General features: G+C 42.6%; 1 protein-coding gene across 1 annotated transcript in view; it reads left to right on the forward strand.

Moving 5' to 3' along the window:
* Positions 1 to 25,671, forward strand: part of LOC123761395 (nose resistant to fluoxetine protein 6) — a 70,947-nt gene that overhangs the window by 26,801 nt on the left and 18,475 nt on the right. Inside the window, exons 7-10 of the mRNA XM_045747409.2 lie at positions 7,271 to 7,379; positions 10,062 to 10,146; positions 17,651 to 17,811; positions 20,302 to 20,464. Of these exons, the coding sequence (XP_045603365.1) occupies positions 7,271 to 7,379; positions 10,062 to 10,146; positions 17,651 to 17,811; positions 20,302 to 20,464 (518 nt within the window). The remainder of the gene's footprint in view (positions 1 to 7,270; positions 7,380 to 10,061; positions 10,147 to 17,650; positions 17,812 to 20,301; positions 20,465 to 25,671) is intronic.

Below are 25,671 nucleotides of genomic sequence, written 5' to 3' on the forward strand. Positions count from 1 at the left end.
GCTGGACACGAGTTCTCTCACATTGACAGTGGCTTGACGAAAATTGCAGACTGACCCCTCACTCATCTGGTGCCTTCGGGAGGTAGAGATGTTTGAGATATATATATCTCTCGAACTATCTACTTCTTTTGTAAGGTCTGATGGCGTAGTGGGTTAAAGCATACTAGTTATGCCAGCTACTGGAAGGTAGTTGTGCTTTCTGGGTTCGAGTCCCACTGGTGGGTGTTGTCCAAAGATTGTTTATCTTCACTTGTGGTTTATGCAAGTATAGGCTTATAAGCTGGACACGAGTTCTCTCACATTGACAGTGGCTTGACGAAAATTGCAGACTGACCCCTCACTCATCTGGTGCCTTCGGGAGGTAGAGATGTTTGAGATATATATATCTCTCGAACTATCTACTTCTTTTGTAAGGTCTGATGGCGTAGTGGGTTAAAGCATACTAGTTATGCCAGCTACTGGAAGGTAGTTGTGTTTTCTGGGTTCGAGTCCCACTGGTGGGTGTTGTCCAAAGATTGTTTATCTTCACTTGTGGTTTATGCAAGTATAGGCTTATAAGCTGGACACGAGTTCTCTCACATTGACAGTGGCTTGACGAAAATTGCAGACTGACCCCTCACTCATCTGGTGCCTTCGGGAGGTAGAGATGTTTGAGATATATATATCTCTCGAACTATCTACTTCTTTTGTAAGGTCTGATGGCGTAGTGGGTTAAAGCATACTAGTTATGCCAGCTACTGGAAGGTAGTTGTGCTTTCTGGGTTCGAGTCCCACTGGTGGGTGTTGTCCAAAGATTGTATATATATATATATATATACATATATATATATATATATATATATATATATATATATATATATATATATATATATATATATACATATATATATATATATATATATATTTATATATATATATATATATATATATATATATATATATATATATATATACATATATATATATTTATATATATATATATATATATATCCCATCAGTGATGTGAAATTAGAGTCATTAAACTACAATCTTGATAAGATAACACTACCACAGCAATAAGACAACCCCTCGGCAGCCTAATAAGATAACAACTAACCCCTGCACCAGCTGATAAGATGATAACTTCTCCACAGGAGCACATTGTCATGCCACGCTCCCTAGTCAGCCTCGTGGCCAGAACTTTCCCTCGTAAATCAGTGAACTTCCTGGCCTCAAATATGTAAGTTCAAAATGTCTAGGGTTGAGTGTAAATCTAAGTAGAAACCACCAGTTTACTGGGGTGAACTTATCTACATGACACAACTTTTTTACAATAAATATATATATATATATATATATATATATATATATATATATATATATATATATATATATATATATATATATATATATATATATATATATATATGTAGTACCTAGTAGCCAGAACGCACTTCTCAGCCAACTATGGAAGGCCCGATTTGCCTAATAAGCCAAGTTTTCATGAATTAAATGTTTTTCGACTACCTAACCTACCTAACCTAACCTAACCTAACTTTTTCGGCTACCTAACCTAACCTAACCTATAAAGATAGGTTAGGTTAGGTTAGGTTGGGTTGGTTAGGTTTGGTCATATATCTACGTTAATTTTAACTTCAATAAAAAAAAATTGACCTCATACATAATGAAATGGGTAGCTTTATCATTTCATAAGAAGAAAATTTGAGAAAATATATTAATTCAGGAAAACTTGGCTTATTAGGCAAATCGGGCCTTGCATAGTAGGTTGAGATGTGCGTTCTGGCTACTAGGTACGACATATATATATATATATATATATATATATATATATATATATATATATATATATATATATATATATATATATATATATATATATATGTCGTACCTAGTAGCCAGAACGCACTTCTCAGCCAACTATGGAAGGCCAACTATGGAAGGCCCTTCTATATATATATATATATATATAGAAGGGAGTACCACCTCTAGCTGGAAGAAGGGGGACCCATAGCCTCGGAGGAAACCACGCATAACGCATTAGAGGGAATGTATATCTTGTAACCATCAAATGCATAATAAAGCAAAAAAAATAATATATATATATATATATATATATATATATATATATATATATATTTATATATATATATATATATATATATATATATATATATATATATATATTTATCCCATCAGTGATGTGAAATTAGAGTCATTAAACTACAATCTTGATAAGATAACAAGTCATTAACAACAATCTTGATATATATATATATATATATATATATATATATATATATATATATATATATATATATATATATATATATATATATATATATATATATATATATATATATATATATATATATATATATATATATATATATATATATTTATGCATACCCACAACCAAGTAAAAAACAAATAGGTTAACACAAGCACAATTCACAGCATTTCACCATGGGTATTGAAAGAGTGTGCAGAAGCACTTTGCTTGTCACTCACCATAGTGTATAGTAGGTCACTGGAGACGGGAGACCTACCAGAAATATGGAAGAAGGCTAACGTATTCCCAATATGCAAAAAGGGTGACAGACAAGAGGCACTGAACTACAGGCCAGTGTCCTTAACTTGCATACCATGCAAGGTGATGGAGAAGATCGTGAGAAAAATACTAGTAACACATCTAGAGAGAAGGGTCTTCGTGACAAATCGCCAACATGGGTTCAGGGAGGGTAAATCTTGCCTCACAAGCTTAATAGTATTCTACGATTAGGTGACAAAGATAAAGCAAGAAAGAGAAGGATGGGCGGACTGCATTTTCTTGGACTGTCAGAAAGCCTTTGACACAGTACCCCATAAGAGGCTGGTGCATAAGCTGGAGAAACAGGCAGGAGTAACTGGTAGGGCGCTCCAGTGGATAAGCGAGTACCTAAGCAATAGGAAACAGAAAGTTATAGTGAGGGGGGTGAGACCTCAGACTGGCGTGAAGTCACCAGTGGAGTCCCACAGGGCTCTGTACTCGGACCTATCCTGTTTCTGATATACGTAAATGATCTCCCAGAGGGGTATAGACTCATTCCTCTCAATGTTTGCTGACGATGCAAAAATTATGGGAAGAATTAAGACAGAGGAGGACTGCTTGAGGCTTCAAAAGACCTGAGCAAACTGAAAGAATGGTCGAACAAATGGTTGTTAGAGTTTAACCCAAGAAAATGTAATGTAATGAAGATAGGTGAAGGGAGCATGAGGCCAGATACAAGGTATCATTTGAGAGATGAAATTCTTCAAGTATCAGAGAGAAAAAGACTTGGGGGTTGATATCACGCCAGACCTGTCCCCTGAAGTCCATATCAAGAAGATAACATCAGCGGCATAAGCCAGGTTGGCCTGTGGGGAATTGACCTGTAATATTTATACTTAATTTATATTAATTTATATAATAATTTATATTTAACGTTAATTTATATTTATTTCGATAGCAAACTGTGATGGTTAAAGTGGACTGTATTTCTTAAAATGTCTCACAAATTGCTTCCTTACACATTAATGTGGGTTTATAAAATTATGTACATATATAATTTTTTAATAAAAAATTATTGCTTAGGAGACATTTATTAGACGACATAGGTAACTTAAATTAACTACAGCTTATCTCTATCTGTATGGTAGTGGGCCTAGTTAACCAGTTATGGACAAGGATAAACACGCCAGTCAATAACTCCTCGTGGGTGACTAGCCTCAACTCATGTACTGATGCTAGGTAACTAGTTAATACTTCTTCCTCTTCAATTACACCTTGGTTTGTGTCTCGATTCGTGTCCTAACCGGAATACTCCTATCTACCTAACATTGCTGGCCAGAAATGACTACATAACATTTCCGAGTTGGACACTTCCCTTTTTGAAGATGATGACTGTGTGTTGATAATGGAAGCACTTTACTTCTCATAACACTTCGTCCAAGGGAGTTTCTGTGGAACTTGAAGTGAACTCCACTCGAGACGTTGTTGATAAAATTAACAATGGCTGACTACTGCGGCCTCCCTCCCTCTGACCGCATCCCTTGTTCTATAGATGCCTTATATCAAAGTGGATAGAAGGCCTACAATCACCCTACTTTGGTACTGATAATTAAGTTGATGCAGATGAAATGTTTTTATGATGTTTACAGTCCAAAGAATGCTGTATTAAGAATGTTCCCAACAGAATTAGCTGGTGAATTTAATAGCGACATGTGGCAATGATATCTCGTTTTCTATGGGAGGAAAATTCCACTGTGCCACGTCTTCTATGAGTTAATTTATTTGTACAATCCAGCAGCAATATTATCTGCCTATTGTATTAAATGCCAGTAAATGGTTTCGGTTTTTCAGACATGGCAAAAATAAGAACGACCTTTAGAAATTTGCGTAAAGAATCATTGAGAGTTTTGTATACCACATATGTACAACCAATCCTGGAGTAGGCAACTCCAGCATGGAGTTCATATCTAGTCAAGGACTGGAAAAAGTTCAAAGGTTTGCCACCAGACTAGTACCCGAAATGAGGGGTATGTTCTACGAGGAGAAACTACAGGAATTAAACCTCCAGTCATTGGAAGACAGAAAAGTTAGAGGAGACATGATCACCACATACAAGATTCCAGAGGAATTGCTAGGGTAGATAAAGACAGACTATTTAACTCAAGGGGAAGACACTCTAGGAGACACAGGTCGAAATTGAGTGCTCAAATGAGCTATAGAGACATTAGAAAAAACTTTATTAGTGTCAGAGTAGTAGACAAATGGAATGCATTAGGCAGTGATATGGTGGAGGCTGACTCCATACACAGTTTCAAGTGATAGAACCAAATAGGCTCAGGAACCTGTACATCAGTTGATTGACATTTGAGAGGCGGGATCAAAGAGTCAGAGCTCAACCCCCGCAAGCACAACTAGGCGAGTACAACTAGGTGAGTACAGCAGCTAGATGTCACTAAACAAAGATGACATATCAGTCCACAATGAAAATATGACAAAGTCAAGAAACTCTCTACTGAAGTTAGCGTTCACAATGCCTCAATAATCTGGCAGAGTCAGGAATCTCATCTCAAAAATTAAAGTTCTCAATAACTGAAATTTGATTAAGTCCTGAATCTCCTCCCCAGAGTTAAAGTCCACACGGGCATCAAAATATGACAGGAAACAGTCCCCAAAACGGCACTAAAAATATAAATCACTTCACCAAAAGAGTTACAATTTAAGAATTTAGTGATAACGCTTATTTAACTCTGATCCATACTTCTTGCCTTACTGGTAAGAAGACAATAGATATACAAACATTCCTGCTAAATAATTACTCAGAGAGCACACACAACACGTGTGATCCCTTCAACATCTAAGAGACCAGTGAGACGGCTCCAGGCTGCCCACCACAGGTCAACTAACAATACCAACAGCGTACATTAATATAAACGCTGCGCGTACTAGTGGCTTTACAAGATTGTAATTACCATATGCAGGCGACGAGTCACAATAACGTGGCTAAAGTAAGTTGACCAGACCACACACTAGACGGTGAATGGACGACGACGTTTCGGTCCGTCCTGGACCATTCTCAAGTCGATTGTCATGAATCACAATCGACTTGAGAATGGTCCAGGACGGACCGAAAGTCGTCGTCTCTTCACCTTTTAGTGTGTGGTCTGGTCAACTTGTAATTATCATACTATGTATTCTCCCAAACCAAATGTACCTTCTTACATAGAAATAAATAAATAAATAAATAAATAAATAAATAAATAAATAAATAAATAAATAAATAAATAAATAAATAAATAAATAAATAAGTAAATAACCCCTCTCAGAGTAACGAAAAGAAAACATAAAATACTCATAAGTAATTTACACAACTCGGGAACATACACAGATGTTCAACTATACAAAATAATCAATCATAATGATATATACAATCATAATGTATATATACACACATTCAACTGAAACAAAAGTTACCAACCACAACACAGGTTAGTTGCTCTGACAGACACTCAGGCAAGGGGCTGGGGATAGTGCCAGCGGCCGGTCGCGCGAAATGAACAGTTAAACACTCACTCAACACTTCATGAATTATAGCATTTAATATTATAATAATAATACAATACAGGTGTATATAATGATATTCCAATATAGATGTGCATAAATACTGCAGCATGTTTAAAATCGTAATAGAGGTACCTTAACACTTAAAGGCGTGACCTGAGCGTGTCCAGTCGGAAGTAGTTAGGTTGGGTCGTCATAACTCGCACGAAGAAGACAACTCTCATATGATAAACATTCTGTAACAACACAGATTTGCTTTGGTTTGTTCCCTCGTGATAAATATCCCTTGAGTACTTATACCTCCGGCCAGAGCTACTTCTCTAACCCTGCAAGGTGACAGCTCCCTCATACTTGTTGACAGCTCCCTCATACTTGTCAACTAATGCTCCTTCAAGACTCATACTTGTCAACTAATGCTCCTTCAAGACTCATACTTGTCAACTAATGCTCCTTCAAGACTCATACTTGTCAACTAATGCTCCTTCAAGACTCATACTTGTCAACTAATGCTCCTTCAAGACTCATACTTGTCAACTAATGCTCCTTCAAGACTCATACTTGTCAACTAATGCTCCTTCAAGACTCATACTTGTCAACTAATGCTCCTTCAAGACTCATACTTGTCAATTAATGCTCCTTCAAGACTCATACTTGTCAACTAATGCTCCTTCAAGACTCATACTTGTCAACTAATGCTCCTTCAAGACTCATACTTGTCAACTAATGCTCCTTCAAGACTCATACTTGTCAACTAATGCTCCTTGCAAGATTATTCATGATTTAGCACAGTAGTCAGCGTGGTCTGCTCACAACCGAAAGGTCCCGGGTACGGTTCTCGCCTCTAAAGAAAGGCGATTGGGCACGTGTTCTTGCACTTTGATACCTTGCTAATCACCTAGCAGTAAATGGGTACTCGTGAGCTAGACAACTGTTATAGATTGCAACCTGCAGAGGGTCTGAAGTTGGACAAAGAGGGGGAAGGGCCTACCAGAACCCTGACGGACTTCCTGTCCTCAGCAGCTGGGAAATAAGGATTCATATCTAATATTCAATCTAAATTTAAGTGTTGTGTGATCCCTTGAGTCCACTTTGGTCCACTTTGGTCCACTTTGGTCCTCTTTGGTCCACTTTGGTCCTCTTTGGTCTACTTTGGTCCACTTTGGTTAACTTTGGTCCACTCTGCAGGTCCTTGGCGGTTCCTGCTGGCCTTCTCAGCCTACACCAACATCAAGAAAATATTTGCCATCAGTAATAAGAAAAATCCTGAAGTAATTTCCTGCCTTCATGGAATGAGGTGAGAATATGTCGCTGGTGATGATGAGAGACTGTAAAGCACAGTACGTGTCCTCACGGTAAGGTGCACAGTACATGATACATGAGACACACACGGTACACGGTACATGATACATGGGACACACACGGTGCACGGTACAAGACACATGAGACACACAAGGTACACAGTACATGATACATGAGACACACAAGGTGCACAGTACTAGATACATGGGACACACAAGGTGAAGGTCCAGGTCTCCCCTCTGCTGGGACCACTTCCAGGTCTCCCCTCTGCTGGGACCACTTCTAGGTCTCCTCTCTGCTGGGACCACTTCCAGGTCTCCCCTCTGCTGGGACCACTTCTAGGTCTCCTCTCTGCTGGGACCACTTCCAGGTCTCCCCTCTGTTGGGACCACTTCCAGGTCTCCTCTCTGCTGGGACCACTTCCAGGTCTCCCCTCTGCTGGGACCACTTCCAGGTCTCCCCTCTGCTGGGACCACTTCCAGGTCTCCTCTCTGCTGGGACCACTTCCAGGTCTCCCCTCTGCTGGGACCACTTCCAGGTCTCCCCTCTGCTGGGACCACTTCCAGGTCTCCTCTCTGCTGGGACCACTTCCAGGTCTCCCCTCTGCTGGGACCACTTCCAGGTCTCCCCTCTGCTGGGACCACTTCCAGGTCTCCCCTCTGCTGGGACCACTTCCTGGTCTCCCCCTCTGCTGGGACCACTTCCAGGTCTCCTCTCTGCTGGGACCACTTCCTGGTCTCCCCCTCTGCTGGGACCACTTCCTGGTCTCCCCTCTGCTGGGACCACTTCCTGGTCTCCCCCTCTGCTGGGACCACTTCCAGGTCTCCCCTCTGTTGGGACCACTTCTAGGCCACTATACACATTCCTTCCTCCAAAAACAACACTACTTAGAGTACTTGTCAGGTGGAAAGTACCAATGTGTAGTGTTGGCCCGCCAGGACTTTTGCATTACCGAATTTGGACCAATGGGAAGCTTCAAACGCCACATAGATATGTAACCCAACCCGTCCTGGCTATCTTGGGCTTATTGCACGCTATCTTAGGCCTAATATGATACATGTGTGCTATACTAGGCCTAAATGTGGTTAAGTTTGTTTTTTAGCTATATATAATCCGGACTCTATAGAAGTAAATGTTCAGAAAGTGAACTTTTGGTGGTTCATCACTATATATTGGTACTCTTTAGTGGTTCTTCACTACATATTGGTACTCATAAGTGGTTCATCTCTACATATTGGTACTCGTTGGAGGTTCATCACAACATATTGGTACTTTTTGGTGGTTCATCACGACATATTGGTACTCTATGGTGGTTCATCACAACATATTGGTACTCTATGGTGGTTCATCACTATATATTGGTACTCTATGGTGGTTCATCACAACATATTCGTACTCTTTGGTGGTTCATCACTATATATTGGTACTCTATGGTGGTTCATCACAACATATTGGTACTCTATGGTGGTTCATCACTACATATTGGTACTCTTTGGTGGTTCATCACTACATATTGGTACTTTTTGGTGGTTCATCACGATATATTGGTACTGGTTGGTGGTTCATCACTACATATTGGTACTCTATGGTGGTTCATCACTACATATTGGTACTCAATGGTGGTTCATCGCTACATATTGGTACTTTTTGGTGGTTCATCACTACATATTGGTATTTTTGGTGGTTCATCACTACATATTGGTACTCTTCAGGGGTTCATCACTACATATTGGTACTCTATGGTGGTCCATCACTACATATTGGTACTCTTTGGTGGTTCATCACTACATATTGGTACTCTTTGGTGGTTCATCACTACATATTGGTACTTTTTGGTGGTTCATCACGATATATTGGTACTGGTTGGTGGTTCATTACTACATATTGGTACTCTTTGGTGGTTCATCACTACATATTGGTACTCTTTGGTGGTTCATCACTACATATTGGTACTTTTTGGTGGTTCATCACAACATATTGGTACTCTATGGTGGTTCATCACTACATATTGGTACTCTATGGTGGTTCATCACTACATATTGGTACTTTTTGGTGGTTCATCACTACATATTGGTACTTTTTGGTGGTTCATCACTACATATTGGTACTCTTCAGGGGTTCATCACTACATATTGGTACTCTTTGGTGGTTCATCACTACATATTGGTACTTCCACCAAACAGTTACTGTAAGTACTCTCAGTTCAGGAGGACGGGCTGACATATATATTAGTATATATAAGGAGTATAGGAAATATAATTAAAAACTAATATATTACATTGTTTCACGAGGCCATATCAATATTTTTAATAGATTAGGAACCAAAATTTATCAAAATTAAGTATTGTACTTACACAAATATAAAATAAGTTAATTGCAAAATAGATTTGACTAAACTAGGATAATAGCTAAAGTCAACTGAACCAATTTAGATTTTAAAATTTTGAGTCAAACACGGAACTGGCTGAGACAACGCTCGTCTCATGTAATCATGAGTCTCTAATCTCATCTAATCTCATCTAAAGCAAGGGCTGCAGATATCCCTGGGCTCAGATACTCACAAGGGGACCTACAAGAAAGTTTCAATACATTACATTAATATGAACACATTAAATATGTATCAATAAATATGCACGCAATATTTTATTAACTTTATCCTCACGTAATTGTTCCACAGGGTGATGTCCATGACCTGGGTGGTGTGGGCCCATTGCTATATATTTTTCTACACATACTCCACTAACTTACTAGGAATCCAGGAGGTGAGTATAGCCATTAGGCATTTTTACACCTCATTTATTAGTATGAGCGTCGTGTCATTACAGCGTCAAAGAGGGTTGCTGGTAGTGTGTTGCTGAGGAGTTAATGTGATGTGCTGGTATACCCAGTCTTCCTTAGTCTTTGTTAGTGTTCGCTGGTCGTTGGTAGTGTTCGCTGGTCGTTGGTAGTGTTCGCTGGTCGTTGGTAGTGTTCGCTGGTCGTTGGTAGTGTTCGCTGGTCGTTGGTAGTGTTCGCTGGTCGTTGGTAGTGTTCGCTGGTCGTTGGTAGTGTTCGCTGGTCGTTGGTAGTGTTCGCTGGTCGTTGGTAGTGTTCGCTGGTCGTTGGTAGTGTTCGCGGGTCGTTGGTAGTGTTCGCTGGTCGTTGGTAGTGTTCGCTGGTCGTTGGTAGTGTTCGCTGGTCGTTGGTAGTGTTCGCTGGTCGTTGGTAGTGTTCGCTGGTCGTTGGTAGTGTTCGCTGGTCGTTGGTAGTGTTCTCTGGTCGTTGGTAGTGTTCGCTGGTCGTTGGTAGTGTTCGCTGGTCGTTGGTAGTGTTCGCGGGTCGTTGGTAGTGTTCGCTGGTCGTTGGTAGTGTTCGCTGGTATTGTTCGCGGGTCGTTGGTAGTGTTCGCTGGTCGTTGAAAGTGTTCGCTGGTCGTTGGTAGTGTTCGCTGGTCGTTGGTAGTGTTCGCTGGTATTGTTCGCGGGTCGTTGGTAGTGTTCGCTGGTCGTTGAAAGTGTTCGCTGGTCGTTGGTAGTGTTCGCTAGTCGTTGGTAGTGTTCGCTGGTCGTTGGTAGTGTTCGCGGGTCGTTGGTAGTGTTCGCTAATCGTTGGTAGTGTTCGCTGGTCGTTGGTAGTGTTCGCTGGTCGTTGGTAGTGTTCGCTGGTCGTTGGTAGTGTTCGCGGGTCGTTGGTAGTGTTCGCTGGTCGTTGAAAGTGTTCGCTGGTCGTTGGTAGTGTTCGCTGGTCGTTGGTAGTGTTCGCTGGTCGTTGGTAGTGTTCGCTGGTATTGTTCGCGGGTCGTTGGTAGTGTTCGCTGGTCGTTGAAAGTGTTCGCTGGTCGTTGGTAGTGTTCGCTAGTCGTTGGTAGTGTTCGCTGGTCGTTGGTAGTGTTCGCGGGTCGTTGGTAGTGTTCGCTGGTCGTTGGTAGTGTTCGCTGGTCGTTGGTAGTGTTCGCTGGTCGTTGGTAGTGTTCGCTGGTCGTTGGTAGTGTTCGCGGGTCGTTGGTAGTGTTCGCTGGTCGTTGGTAGTGTTCGCTGGTCGTTGGTAGTGTTCGCTGGTCGTTGGTAGTGTTCGCTGGTCGTTGGTAGTGTTCGCGGGTCGTTGGTAGTGTTCGCTGGTCGTTGAAAGTGTTCGCTGGTCGTTGGTAGTGTTCGCTGGTCGTTGGTAGTGTTCGCTGGTCGTTGGTAGTGTTCGCGGGTCGTTGGTAGTGTTCGCGGGTCGTTGGTAGTGTTCGCTGGTCGTTGGTAGTGTTCGCTGGTCGTTGGTAGTGTTCGCTGGTCGTTGGTAGTGTTCGCGGGTCGTTGGTAGTGTTCGCTGGTCGTTGAAAGTGTTCGCTGGTCGTTGGTAGTGTTCGCTGGTCGTTGGTAGTGTTCGCTGGTCGTTGGTAGTGTTCGCGGGTCGTTGGTAGTGTTCGCTGGTCGTTGGTAGTGTTCGCTGGTCGTTGGTAGTGTTCGCTGGTCGTTGGTAGTGTTCGCGGGTCGTTGGTAGTGTTCGCTGGTCGTTGAAAGTGTTCGCTGGTCGTTGGTAGTGTTCGCTAGTCGTTGGTAGTGTTCGCTGGTCGTTGGTAGTGTTCGCGGGTCGTTGGTAGTGTTCGCTGGTCGTTGGTAGTGTTCGCTGGTCGTTGGTAGTGTTCGCTGGTCGTTGGTAGTGTTCGCTGGTCGTTGGTAGTGTTCGCTGGTCGTTGGTAGTGTTCGCTGGTCGTTGGTATTGTTCGCTGGTCGTTGGTAGTGTTCGCTGGTCGTTGGTAGTGTTCGCGGGTCGTTGGTAGTGTTCGCTGGTCGTTGGTAGTGTTCGCTGGTCGTTGGTAGTGTTCGCTGGTCGTTGGTAGTGTTCGCTGGTCGTTGGTAGTGTTCGCTGGTCGTTGAAAGTGTTCGCTGGTCGTTGGTAGTGTTCGCTAGTCGTTGGTAGTGTTCGCTGGTCGTTGGTAGTGTTCGCTGGTCGTTAGTAGTGTTCGCTAGTCGTTGAAAGTGTTCGCTGGTCGTTGGTAGTGTTCGCTAGTCGTTGGTAGTGTTCGCTGGTCGTTGGTAGTGTTCGTTAGTCGTTGGTAGTGTTCGCTGGTCGTTGGTAGTGTTCGCTGGTCGTTGGTAGTGTTCGCTGGTCGTTGGTAGTGTTCGCTGGTCGTTGAAAGTGTTCGCTGGTCGTTGGTAGTGTTCGCTAGTCGTTGGTAGTGTTCGCTGGTCGTTGGTAGTGTTCGTTAGTCGTTGGTAGTGTTCGCTGGTCGTTGGTAGTGTTCGCTGGTCGTTGGTAGTGTTCGCTGGTCGTTGGTAGTGTTCGTTAGTCGTTGGTAGTGTTCGCTGGTCGTTGGTAGTGTTCGCTGGTCGTTGGCAGTGTTCGCTGGTCGTTGGTAGTGTTCGCTGGTCGTTAGTAGTGTTCGCTAGTCGTTGAAAGTGTTCGCTGGTCGTTGGTAGTGTTCGCTAGTCGTTGGTAGTGTTCGCTGGTCGTTGGTAGTGTTCGTTAGTCGTTGGTAGTGTTCGCTGGTCGTTGGTAGTGTTCGCTGGTCGTTGGTAGTGTTCGCTGGTCGTTGGTAGTGTTCGCTAGTCGTTGGTAGTGTTCGATAGTCTTCGGTAGTATTCGCTAACCGTTGGTAGTGTTCGCTAGTCGTTGATGGTGTTTGCTAGTCGTTGGAAGTGTTCGCTAGTTCTTGGTAGTGTTCGCTAGTCGTTGGTGGTGTTCGGTAGTCGTTGGAAGTGTTCGCTAGCCGTTGGTGGTGTTCGCTAGTCGTTGGTAGTGTTCGCTAGTCGTTGGTAGTGTTCGCTAGTCGTTGGTAGTGTTCGCTGGTCGTTGGTAGTGTTCGCTAGTCGTAGGAAGTGTTCGCTAGCCGTTGGTAGTGTTCGTTAGTCGTTGGTAGTGTTCGTTAGTCGTTGGTAGTGTTCGATGGTCGTTGGTGGTGTTCGCTAGTCATTGGTAGTGTTCGCTGGTCGTTGGTGGTGTTCGCTGGTCGTTGATGGTGTACCCTAGTCTTTGTCAGTGTTCGCTGGTCGTTTTCAGTGTTCCCTAGTCGTTGTCAATGTTGTTGCGGCCTTCCCGATACGCCTGTTGAGTTCAGTGTCCAGGGAAAGGGTGTCTGAGATTGTGGAGCCCAGGTACACAAACTCGTGAACTGCCTCCAGCACATAGTCTGCTATGTTTATACAGGGTAGCTCATTGATGTCATGTCCCATCACCTGTGTCTTCTTCAGGCTGATTGTCAAGCTGAATGCGGAACAGGCTGCGGCAAAGCAGTCGAGTAGCTGCTGCAGGCCTTGTGCTGTGTGTGTGTGTGGTGATCGCTGCGTCGTCGGCGAAGAGGAACTCCCTTAGGATTCGCATCTGTACTTTCGTCTTTGCTCGGAGTCTGGATAGATTATAGAGCTTTCCATCACATCTTGTACGGAGATAGATGCTCTCTGGGGTTGTTCCAAAGGCATGCTTGACGAGGAACGTGAAGAAGATGCCGAACAGGGTTGGAGCAAGAACACACCCCTGTTTAACACCACTGTTGATGTTGAATGGTTCAGAAGTTGAGCCGTCATACACGACTGTCCCCTTCATGTCCTTGTGGAACGATTGTATCATGCTGAGTAGGGTGGATAGGCAGCCCATTTTGGCCAAGATCTTGAAGGGTCCGTCCCTACTCACAAGGTCGATGGCCTTTGTAGGGTCAATTAAGGCGATGTACAAGGCTTTTTCTCTGCTCCCTGCACTTTTCTTGAAGCTGTCTCAAGGAGAACATCATGTCAGTGGTCGACTTCTCTGCTCGGAAACCGCACTGTGACTCAGTAAGAATCTAAAGCCAGACCAAGACGACCCTGGCGAAGAGTTTGCCGACGACGCTGAGGAGGGAGATGCCGCGATAGTTGTTGTCATCACTTCTGTCACCTTTATTTTTGTAGAGAGTGATGATGTTTGCCTCTCTCATGTCTTGTGGCACTAAGCTCTCCCTCCAGCACTGGCACAGTTCATGAAGCTCAGTTTTATGTGTTCCACGAGCGCACTTGAGAACTTCAGGCGGAATCCTTTCGTCTCATGAGGCCTTTCCTGAGGAAATGGAATCCAGTGCTTTCTCAACTTCTTCCACAGTCGGTTCAAAGTCAAGTTCTTCCATGATGGGCAGGCACTCGATTGCATCCAAGGCCTCTACGCTGACCAAGTTTTCTCTGGAGTAGAGTTCGGAGTAAAGTTCCACCCAGCGATTCATCTGTTGATCACGGTCTTTAATCTCTCCAGTGGCTGACTTCGAAAAAGCCGTCCTGTTTTGTGTAGGGCCTGTTGCCTGTTTGATCCCTTCGAACATGCCTCTTACGTTGCCGACAGTGGCCGCAGTCTGGAAGCTGGAACAGAGTCGGAGCCAGTAATCGTTAGCACAGCGCCTCGTAGCTTGTTGAACTCTACTGCGGGCAGTATGGAGGGCCTGTAGGTTCCTTTCTGAGGGCAGGTTCTTGTAGGATGAGAGAGATCATCTCCTCTATGAGGGGTAACTGTTCCTCTGCACTGGCTTCGAACCAATCTGCTGACTAGTTCTGCCTCTTACCGAAGGTGGACATGGCAATGTTGAAAATAGTGCCCCTGAGATGTGACTACCTCTCACTTGCGCTATCGCAGGGTGGTACAGGAAGGGCATTTACCAGCGCCGCAGTGAATTTCTCCACCTTGTGAAGGTCACGGGTCTTGCTTATGCCAATGCGTGGTCTTCCCTCCTTTGCTCCGGGGATTTTCCGGGGCTGGAACTTTACTCTGCAAACGACGATGTTGATGTTTAAGATTCGCCACCTGGAACGAAAAGTTCCAAGTAGCACGAGCTATGGTGAGCCCGTTGCAAACGATGAGCGAGTGGTCCGTGTCGCAATCTGCGCCCTGGAAGTTTGATGCTTCTCAGATTGCTATGCCCCGTAACCACCAGGTCGAGTTGGTGCCAATGCTTAGATCTGGGGTGTCTCCAGGAAACCTTGTGCTGGGGCTTGGTGTCGAAGAAGGAATTGGTGATGCAGAGATCATGAAGACAGCAGAACTCCAGGAGGCGCTGCCCAATCATTCATCTTCTCAAATCCAAACTGGCTCAGGCAGGAAGGCCAAGAGCTGTGATCAGAACCAACTCTTGCGTTAAAGTCTCCCAGGAGGAAGACTGGCTCTTGTTGAGGTATGTCTCTGAGAGCTAGGCCGAGGTCATAATAGAACTCGTCCTTCGCTTCGGTAGAGGAGATCAGTGTTGGAGCGTAGGCAGTGATGAGGCTGAGCATTCCTGCTGCTGTATGAAGCTGAAGTTTGATGATCCTTGCAAACCCCTCCATGGGCGGTACTATGCACCCTAACAACCTGTTCCTGATGTCGAAGCCAATGCTATGACTCCTTACCTCTTCTAGTGGTTTACCCTGCCAGAAGAAGGTAAAGTCTTTCTCCCATATGCTGCTGGTTGCGGGCAGACGTGTCTCTTGAAGGGCGACTATGTCCATCTGGAGCAATAATGCACACGCGTTGCTAAACCACAGCAACACGTGGCCGGATACTGCTAGTATGTATATATGGGTATATATATATATATATATATATATATATATATATATATATATATATATATATATATATATATATATATATATATACATATATATATATATACATATATATATATACATATATATATATACATATATATATATATACATATATATATATATATATATATATATATATATATATATATATATATATATATATATGTATATATATATATATATATGTATATATATATATATATATATATATATATATATATATATATATATATATATATATATATATATATATATATATATATATATATACACACACACAACTTTAGAACACTTTCCCACCAGGAGACTCGAACCCTAGCCAGCACAGAAGCCTTCCAGCAACTGGCATAACAGGTTTACTTTAACCCACTGCACCACGCTAGACCCTTAAAAGAGATGGTAATTTTGGGGTATTTAAACACCCCAAAGATTACCACCTCCCAAGGGCAACTAGAGCAAGTGAGGGGTCACTTACGTTTTTCATCAAGTCCCTGTTAATATGGGAGAACACTGTGTCTATGCTTGGTGCACAACTTGCCTAAACACACAAGTGAAGTTATACAACTTTAGAACACTTTCTAAAGTTGTATAACTTCACTTGCGTGTTTAGGCAAGTTGCGCATCAAGCATAGACACAGTGTTCTCCCATATTAACAGGGACTTGATTAAAAACGTAAGTGACCCCTCACTTGCTCTAGTTGCCCTTGGGAGGTGGTAATCTTTGGAGTGTTTAAATACCCCGAAATTACCATCTCTTTTAAGGGTCTAGCGTGGTGCAGTGGGTTAAAGGCGTACCTGTTATGCCAGTTGCTGGAAGGCTTCTGTGCTGGCTAGGGTTCGAGTCTCCTGGTGGGAAAGTGTTCTAAAGTTGTATAACTTCACTTGTGTGTTTAGGCAAGTTGTATATATATATATACATATATGTATAATATATTATACATATATATATATGTATAAAATATATATATATATATATATATATATATATATATATATATATTGGTGTATACTGGCAGCAGGTTTTCTTTCAAACATGTTTCATTGAATATGACCGCATATTCTGTATTTATTATTTTCTGGTTTAGGGCTTCTATCCCTCATATATATGTGTGTGTGTGTGTGTGAAAATTCCACACCCCAGAAGGATTTGAACCCAGACAGCCAGGGGCACTATACACCTTGGCGTACCTAGGGCCATATCCACTAGACCACACTGTACAAAAATCTTGGTAGTCGTGAGAATCACCTCACTTGGTGGGGCCACGTGAGCCACACAAATGGGAACAAGCTTGAATGATCCCTCAAGCCAATATGCAACTGAAAACTCCTCGCCCCTGAAGGATTCGAACCCAGACAGCCAGGGCTCCATGCACCTTAGCGTATTCAGTACTATACCGCTAGACCACACTGACTATACAAAATGGTTAGAAGTCGTGTGACCCTTAACCCAACTCCCGACAGCACTGGCCATCCTAGACCAGGAAGATCCAGGTCTGGATAAGGCTCCAGAAGATAAGTGATTGTATAAGGGTCCAGGTGACTTTATCCAGACCTTTTATCGAGACTTGGACCCTTATCCAGTCACCTTATCCAGTCACCTATCCAGTCACCTGGATAAGGTGACCCTTATCCAGGTGACTGGATAAAGGTTCTGGCGGGGTCAAAATGTCCTCACTTTAATTTAGTGTCATATGTGTGTGTGTGTGTGGGTCGGGATAATGACATTGTGGTTTATGTTGTGTGTGTGTCGGTGTAGGTGACAGATGACGTGCTCGACGAGACGGTCGACAACGCCGGCTTCAGTGTCGACACTTTCTTCTTCATCAGCGGCTTCCTGGTGACTTATGGAGTTCTGAAGGAGTTCAGCAGAGTAGGCAGGATCAACTGGATCATGTACTACGTTCACCGCGTCATCAGGTAGGATGTACTACGTTCACCGTGTCATCAGGTAGGATGTACTATGTTCACCGTGTCATCAGGTAGGATGTACTACGTTCACCGTGTCATCAGGTAGGATGTACTACGTTCACCGCGTCATCAGGTAGGATGTACTACGTTCACCGTGTCATCAGGTAGGATGTACTACGTTCACCGTGTCATCAGGTAGGATGTACTACGTTCACCGTGTCATCAGGTAGGATGTACTACGTTCACCGAGTCATCAGGTAGGATGTACACGTTCTCTATCCTTCCTTCTCGAAGTTGTTGTTGTTTTAGAGAATGGTGGAGAGAGTTGAGGGAAAGGAAATTCCTAGAGGAAGGTAAAAGCAAGCTGAAAGGTCCGGATGGGAAGGGTGTAATAATGAGGGTGTAAGAAAGGGTGGGGGTTATAATGGATATAATAATAGGAACGTAAGAATAAAAGGAGAAAGAGAAAAATGACTGGTAGGCTTATGTTAGGTCACGATTGTTCGAAAGTTTACAATATTTGAGTATGTATTGTGAAAGGAAAGAGTCAACAGCAACAAAGCCAAGACTATGGTTCATGTTGGGTAGGTTGTGCATCAGAGCCGATTCAAGAAGACGGCGTCTGTGTAGAGTAGAGGCAGGAAAGACCATTTTAGAAGACCCATCAATAGGCTGACTTGAATCCCTAACATGACATATGAGAGTATTGTGTCTACAGACTTAATACTTCTTTTGTGTTCCTTAAGTCTGTCATTTAGTGAAAGGTCAGTTTCCCCAAAGTACTGGAGAGGACAAGACGAACAGGAAATAGAGTAGACACCAGCGGCATTAGAAGCAGGAGGAGCAGTGTGAACTAGATTACTAGAAAAAGAGTTCGTTTGTCTAAAGGCAAGTTTTATGCCAAGAGGTCGAAGGGTATTAGTGAGATTTTTTAGTTCAGGTATGAAGGCAGAGCACAGTGGTACTAGTGATGGAAACATTTTTAAGAAAAGAAACGTCGTCGTCTCCTCATCTTCTGGTGTATGGTTTAGTCTTCATAAGGAGATAATAATAAGATATCATTGAGATAACTGTGTATTAATGATCTTATTCAAATCGTCTTTTAAGTAATCAATCAAAAATGGATCCAAATTATACAGAGCATTACTAATGCTCAAATTGTATGGTTTGTAATCTGTATTAAAGCAGATTCAATAACGTTTCTATTGAAAATACTTTTACACCTCGTTATTGAAGAAGACTTCTCCCGATCACTTTGGCGAGAACTTTCTGACAAAGGAATTTACTGACAAATTGTAAAAGCATTTCCAGTAGTGAATCTGGGCATAGTATTAGTGAATCTGGGCATAGTATTAGTGAATCTGGGCATAGTATTAGTGAATCTGGGCATAGTATTAGTGAATCTGGGCATAGTATTAGTAAATCTGGGCATAGTATTAGTGAATCTGGGCATAGTATTAGTGAATCTGGGCATTGTATTAGTGAATCTGGGCATAGTATTAGTGAATCTGCTTTAATACAGATTACAGATCCATACAAATTGAACATTAGTAGTGGTCTGTATAATTTGGATACATTTTTGATTGATCAATTCAAAAACTATTTGAGTAAGATCATTAATACACACTTATCACAATATTATCTGATTAATATCTCCTTCTCTCATTAATATCTCATTATTATCTCATTAATGATTCCTACAAATCAAATATATGGGTGATTGAGCCTTCTGCAGTTCCCTTCTGTGTTTGTGAACAAATGCATTCTTTTTCACCTCACCTCTCTCCATTCCTGCCTATACATCCACTATCACTGAACTGAATGTCCATCCTTCTGAAGATGTATTATTAAATACGAAAGAACTTAAGGAATTTTCTGTCTTAATCATTCCTTCGTGGTCTGACATTGTTACATTGTTCATCACGTGTTAATTTCTTGTGGTAAATCAAGGTGATTTACACACATATTATATATATATATATATATATATATATATATATATATATATATATATATATATATATATATATATATATATATATGTATATATATATATATATATGAGTCCAGTTGTTTTTCTAAACTACACCTTGTATTTCCATTGTGTTATTAATGTAAATCAACTACTGTACTATTGCTTCAACTACTAACTCCATATTGAAATAGTCTATGCTTACCTTCCTTAAGTGGTACCTTTTTTGTACTCATTTGTTATTTTCCACAAACGTTCTGATTTTCGTAGTTTACTTCTCCCTTAGCATATAGTGTTTTACCCCTCACACATTCAGTTAATTTTTGGTGTCTATTTTAATGCCTTTGCCGGAAACGCTTTGCGTACAAAATATTTTATAGATTGTGTAACTTCTGTGCCTACTATTGTATATTAATCTTATTTCTTGGTACTCACCATTCTTTTGAACAAACATTGATTAATTGATTAATTGATTAATTGATTGATTGATTCATTCTTATATGATGGTTTGTGTTGTTGTGCAATAGGTTAGCGCCACCCATAGCCTTGACTGGTGCCGTGATGGCCACGCTGGCAAGGTTCCTGGTGTTCGGGCCCCTTGCCATGCACATTGAGCGGACCGTCGTGGAGATCTGTCAGCAGTACTGGTGGGCAGACTTCCTCTTTGCCACCAACTTTATGAATCATATGGTGAGTGTCTGCTGTCATACCCATGACACAAACATTAACATGACATTACTGATAATAAACCTTTCTGTGGATTGTCACGGCAGCACAGAGGCACAGCGTCAATGGATTTATTTTTCGTTCTCAGCGGTATTAGTTACAAACCTGAAGTTGGGATTTATAGATTAGGGTTATCATTTTGGTTACTTATCAAATTATCAGTGTAATATATAATTATCATCTTAAACAAAATTATTATCTTGAGGTTATCTTGAGATGATTTCGGGGCTTTAGTGTCCCCGCGGCCCGGTCCTCGACCAGGCCTCCACCCCCAGGAAGCAGCCCGTGACAGCTGACTAACACCCAGGTACCTATTTACTGCTAGGTAACAGGGGCATTCAGGGTGAAAGAAACTTTGCCCATTTGTTTCTGCCTCGTGCGGGAATCGAACCCGCGCCACAGAATTACGAGTCCTGCGCGCTATCCACCAGGCTACGAGGCCACAAATTATTATTATTATTATTATATATATATAATAATTTACATAATTATAGCAATTTTCATAATTGTAGCAATTATCGTAATCCACATATTATGGAAAGTATCATTATATATAATTATCATATTTATCATAATCTGGTTCATTATTATCATTAGCATAATAACAATTATAGTCATTATAATTATCATTATCGTAATTATCATTATCTGCGTCATCATCATCATCTCTATCATCATTGTCATTATTTTTTCAGAATTATCATCATTATCATCAACATTATCCTCATACTCTTCTTTGTCATAATTCCCCTAATTACCGTCATCCTCACCTTCCCACTTATCAGCACGAGCATCTTGAGGTTATCTTGAGATGATTTTAGGGCTCAGCGTCCCCGCGGCCCGGTCCTCGACCAGGCCTCCCTTTTTGTTACACATCCCCAGGAAGCAGCCCGTAGCAGCTGTCTAACTCCTAGGTATCTATTTACTGCTAGGTGCACAGGAGTATCAGAGTGAAAGAAACTCTGCCCACGTGTCTCTGCCTTAGCTGGGAATCGAACCCGCAACCTTAGGACTACGAATCCCCAGCGCTGTCTACTCAGCCGTCAGGCCCCTACGTCATAATATTCCCTACTTCTCCTCTCTACATTTAACCACAGGTCCTCTGCTATATACTTAATAATGTCAATATTACAATATTTTGTAATTAGGTTATTTGGCTAGCTGTGATTTTTTTTTATATATTAGTTTTTTCTTCATTGAGGTTCAGGGGCCCACAAGTAAAGCAAAGTAATAAAGATTGCAAATATAAGCACTAATCAACCTGTCCTCAGGATGTCTGTGTCTTAGTGGTAATCACTAGAAAACTACTACTTAATTAGTGCTTTTATGTACTAAGTACCCATGGATAGGTTAGGTTACATTACATTAGGTTAATACATAACAGTGTATTATTTTCAAGCATGTTTAGTATGAAATTCGAAATCTATTTGAGCTTCCCCTAAAATATCACATTAAAAAAAAGACTTTGAAGCATAAATAAAAAACGAGTTTAGCATAAACTTTTTACACTATAAACCATCGATTTATAATGCAAAAAGTTATAACTTCAGAATATTTTCTGTTTAGAGCAAAGGTTCACTTGCCAGTTAACAGGTAGACTATTACTGGAACCGTATCAGACCATCACCAATATCTAGGTAACTATCCAGGTGGTATGGGACGTGTCTCAATGAGATCACTTTACCCAGAGAACGGGCAGCTAATAACTCTCCCTCCATTCATTACATCTTCTGCACTACATAGTAAAGATTCACATAGAAACAGTACCATCACACTACATACTGGGGCATCACATGCAACCAGTACCATCACACTACATACTGGGGCATCACCTAGAACCAGTACTATCACACTTCATACTGGGGCATCACCTAGAACCAGTACCATCACACTACATACTGGGGCATCACCTAGAACCAGGACCATCACACTACATACTGGGGCATCACCTAGAACCAGTACCATCACACTACATACTGGAGCATCACATAGCACCAGTACCATCACACTACATACTGGGGCATCACATAGAACCAGTACCATCACACTACATACTGGGGCATCACCTAGAACCAGGACCATCACACTACATACTGGGGCATCACCTAGAACCAGTACCATCACACTACATACTGGAGCATCACATAGCACCAGTACCATCACACTACATACTGGGGCATCACCTAGAACCAGTACCATCACACTACATACTGGGCCATCACATAGCACCAGTACCATCACACTACATACTGGGCCATCACATGCAACCAGTACCATCACACTACATACTGGAGCATCACATGCAACCAGTACCATCACACTACATACTGGGGCATCACCTAGAACCAGTACCATCACACTACATACTGGACCATCACATAGCACCAGTACCATCACACTACATACTGGGGCATCACATAGAACCAGTACCATCACACTACATACTGGGGCATCACATAGAACCAGTACCATCACACTTCATACTGGACCATCACAATAAAGCAGTCTGCTCTCTCGTAATCCACCAAGAGTCTACACTCACGTAATCCACCAATCGTAATCCACTTAGAGTCTGAACTCAACATAATCCACCAAGAGTCTGCATTCACATAATCCACCAAGAGTCTATTGTCACGTAACCCACCAATAGTCTACACTCACGTAATCCACTAAGAGTATGCACTCACGTAATCCACTAAGAGTATGCACTGACGTAATCCACCAAGAGTCTGCACTCACGTAATCCACCAAGAATCTGCACTCACGTAATCCACCAAGAGTCTGCACTCACGTAATCCACCAAGAGTCTGCACTCACGTAATCCACCAAGAGTCTGCACTCACATAATCCACCAAGAGTCTACACTCACATAATCCACCAAGAGTCTGCACTCAACGTAATCCACCAAGAGTCTGCACTCACATAATCCACCAAGAGTCTGCACTCACGTAATCCACCAAGAGTCTGCACTCACATAATCCACCAAGAGTCTGCACTCACGTAATCCACCAAGAGTCTGCACTCACATAATCCACCAAGAGTCTGCACTCACGCAATCCACCAAGAGTCTACACTGCTACAGTTAGGGTGCGGAGGCTACCGACCGCGGACTTCTCCAGTTGATGTCAGCAGCTCCCCTGCTGATGTAACCATGGCTCGACTGGCTCAACCATTCAGTCTGGCTGCAGAACAGAACTGACTTCTCTTCTCACTTGAACCAATTCGTCAGCTCCTAAAATTCACATCTGGTCACGTGTCCTCTGGCCCTCCACACGACGACCCTCTGTGCAGGAGTTTGAAACCGTTCCCGGTGTTGATTCCGGCCACCAGCACTACCACCGGCGACATCAGAGTCGTCTTTGGCGGCACTCACAGACGACACCCGAGGTCCCTGATGTCTCGACCAGCCGGCGGCACTCACAGGCGACACCCGGGGTCTCTGATGTCTCGACCAGCCGGCGGCACTCACAGGCGACACCCGGGGTCCCTGATGTGTCAACCAGCCGGCGGCACTCACAGGCGACACCCGGGGTCCCTGATGTCTCGACCAGCCGGCGGCACTCACAGGCGACACCCGGGGTCCCTGATGTCTCGATCAGCCGGCGGCACTCACAGGCGACACCCGGGGTCCCTGATGTGTCAACCAGCCGGCGGCACTCACAGACGACACCCGGGGTCCCTGATGTCTCGACCAGCCGGCGGTACTCACAGACGACACCCGGGGTCCCTGATGTGTCAACCAACCGGTGTACAACAGAGACTCATTCATTCACACTTTCGTTGCCCCATATAATCGAGAGAGCACTTTCTAATTTATTTCTATACCTTTGGCTCACAAAACATAAAGTCGAACTGCATACTGGAGCATCTTGTAACACCTCAACAGTGCTACTCCACTTAGTCACTTAAAACCCTAGCTTAACACTGCTTGCAAGCTCACTGTGACCCTCACTGAACTCCCAGCTAATTGTTAAACTGAAAACATTAAATGAAGGGAAGCTACAAATAAAGGGTGATGATTTAAATAAAGAATAATAATTAAACTTACGGCTGCCACCACCTTACTGAAATCAGAATGTGCTTGCACTACTGATCTCCCTGGAAGGACAAAGTCAATCATTGTGAACTCGATGGACGTAGGAATCTTGACGATAATGCTTGGGAATTATTTATAGAAATATTTACTTTAATTACTGAGGATACAGGGACTTCCAAAACAGCATATAAATACGACATTTAACGACTCAGTATTAATAAAAAAAGGGGGATTAACTAAATACCACTAAATCAATATTAACTTTATTTAACAAAAGATACTTTTATTTAATAAATTGGCACGAAAAAATATATCCTACTCTAAATACATCCCTATGAGGCAATATAAACGGAGTGCAATAACTGAGATACCAAAACTCAGACACACATTACCTTATTCCTGCAATTACTGGCCACAGATGTTAAATGGGTCTCTACCTCAGGCCCTTCATGCCTGACCGAGTTCCCACCCCAAACACTCCCAGGACACACTGAACTAAAATTTGTTTCACACGCTTACCAGTGGAAGGATAGCTCCTTCCACAACTAATACAGCTCCTGGGTTCCTCCCATTATTTTTGGCTACAGCCAACCATTTAAAAACTAGGCCTGAGGTCTGGCCCTCAAAGGCCAAGAAGGTCTTGGCACTTATCTACCGCCAATCACCTTCCAGGTCTGCTTGAAAGGTACATGAAATGCCCGTAGAGTCGTGTCAGCACTACCCAGCTACCCAGCTACCAGAAGGAACAAGGTCTCTTTGTAGTGGGTGGCCAACAGCGAGCTATGTTTACAGAAAAGGATGAAATATGTTCAAACCTGTTCCATGCAAGATACGGGAAGGAGACACTTGACTCGCCTGGTATGGTGAGGAGCTGGGGAGAGGGGAAAGAGTGGGGGGAAGAAAATGAATTGAGTGGGGGATGGAGTGGGGGGGATAGTGGCCAAGGGAGAAGAGCCGCCACGCCACCAGTGGCCTTTTGACTTTAAGAAAAATTGGGGAAGGGAAACTCTGGGCTGCTTCCCACAGGCCATTACAACTCCCCTTTCTTCAGAATTAAGAAATTCATGTGTAAAGTACTTTAAAGCACGAATTTCTTATCCTGCACCTACTGTAACCATTAACTCTCCCCCCAAAA

This window comes from Procambarus clarkii, chromosome 7 (genome assembly GCF_040958095.1).
Source record: "Procambarus clarkii isolate CNS0578487 chromosome 7, FALCON_Pclarkii_2.0, whole genome shotgun sequence".
In the NCBI taxonomy this organism is placed as follows: Eukaryota; Metazoa; Arthropoda; class Malacostraca; order Decapoda; family Cambaridae; genus Procambarus; species Procambarus clarkii.